Genomic DNA, 1,344 nt, shown 5'->3' on the forward strand with positions numbered 1-1,344 from the left:
AAAAAAAAAAAAAAAAAGGGGGGGTGGGGGTTAGCAATCAGTGGGCACTTTATACCAGACTAGAATGTAGAGAGAGGACATGTTTTGAGCCTTTTGCTGCTACTCTTCTAAGCAAAATGCCTGATCTTGGAAGTTCTGGTCTAGCAGGTATGGCATATGTTCAGTGCACACTGAAATCAGTAGTGCTGTACACATTCAAACCTCTTTCTTTCCTCTTAGATTTCTACAGGTTACAGCTTTCACCTCTGGCTTTTATTATGCTCTCGCCCCTGCAGAGGCCACAAAGCCTGCCAAGTGTTAAGGAGATAGGTGCAGGGGTTCTGGAGCCCTGCACCTCTAGCTGCTGACGGGCAAAACTCGTGACATGGGTGCGCATCAAACTTGGCACGCATCATGCTGTCAGCAAAAGCTACCACCCCTGCAAGTCTTATCCAAATCAGGCAAAAAACAACAAAAGTTATAGATATTTCATTGATTTCCTATTATACCTTATGGCCAGATCTCCAAAGCAACTCCGAAGCTTCGGAGCTGATTTGGCCGAATTGAAGTGGGAAACTGATCTGGAGCTCCGAATCGGATCGCTGGCATCCAAATCGGCCGGATCCAAAGCCAAATCAATAGCTGCCTATTCACACAGGCCTATTGGTCAGGCAATAGCATATATTCTAAAAAGATCCTAATGTGGTGTTAGGGTAAATGAGTTGTGTATTCATAGACCCACTACAACAGAGACAATTTCTTGCCAGTCAAGTTTTCCAAGGTGGTATATCTAAATTATGGCTGCTGTCTGAGCCCAGAGGATTATCAAAATAACTTATAAAGAACACACGATGAAGACTTTCTTGCATTCTAAAGGTTGTCTAACTATCTCAACTGTGCAGGTGGTCCAATAAACAATATCGCCCTAAGGAATCCTTGCCTCTTTTACAAAAGAGGAATAATCAGCACAAGATGGGAATTAATATATCTACTTGTTTCTTTTCTCTGTACTAGGTGTTTAAGAAAGCTTACATACCTCGAACCCTGACCGAAGTTAAAAACTATGAAAGGGATGTTGATATCATGATGAAACTGAAGGAAGAGGATATGGCATTAAATGTTCAGCAGGATAACGTAAGTAGACTTTCTGAATTACTTTATGCAGCTTGAGTTCACAAAACAAGATAAGCCAAGGCAGTTTCCATAACAATCAATGGTTAATGAAAGTCCCCAGTGGCTCTTGCCCTTCTCTTTACTGGTGACTCCTCCTAGTTCTATATGAATGCATTACCCATACCTTAGAGAGAAAATGTACACAGGTAACACTAGAGAGGATAGATAACAAAGACTCTTTATGCTGACAAA

The 1,344-nt window shown here is 41.6% G+C and overlaps 1 protein-coding gene across 2 annotated transcripts in view; it reads left to right on the forward strand.

Moving 5' to 3' along the window:
* RIOK1 (RIO kinase 1) overlaps positions 1-1,344 on the forward strand; it is a 40,208-nt gene that overhangs the window by 25,984 nt on the left and 12,880 nt on the right. For both annotated transcript variants that reach the window (XM_019522298.1, XM_019522306.1), the window contains one exon: positions 994-1,113. In XM_019522298.1, the coding sequence (XP_019377843.1) occupies positions 994-1,113 (120 nt within the window). The remainder of the gene's footprint in view (positions 1-993; positions 1,114-1,344) is intronic.

This window comes from Gavialis gangeticus, unplaced genomic scaffold (genome assembly GCF_001723915.1).
Source record: "Gavialis gangeticus isolate Ggan-Ray unplaced genomic scaffold, GavGan_comp1, whole genome shotgun sequence".
In the NCBI taxonomy this organism is placed as follows: Eukaryota; Metazoa; Chordata; order Crocodylia; family Gavialidae; genus Gavialis; species Gavialis gangeticus.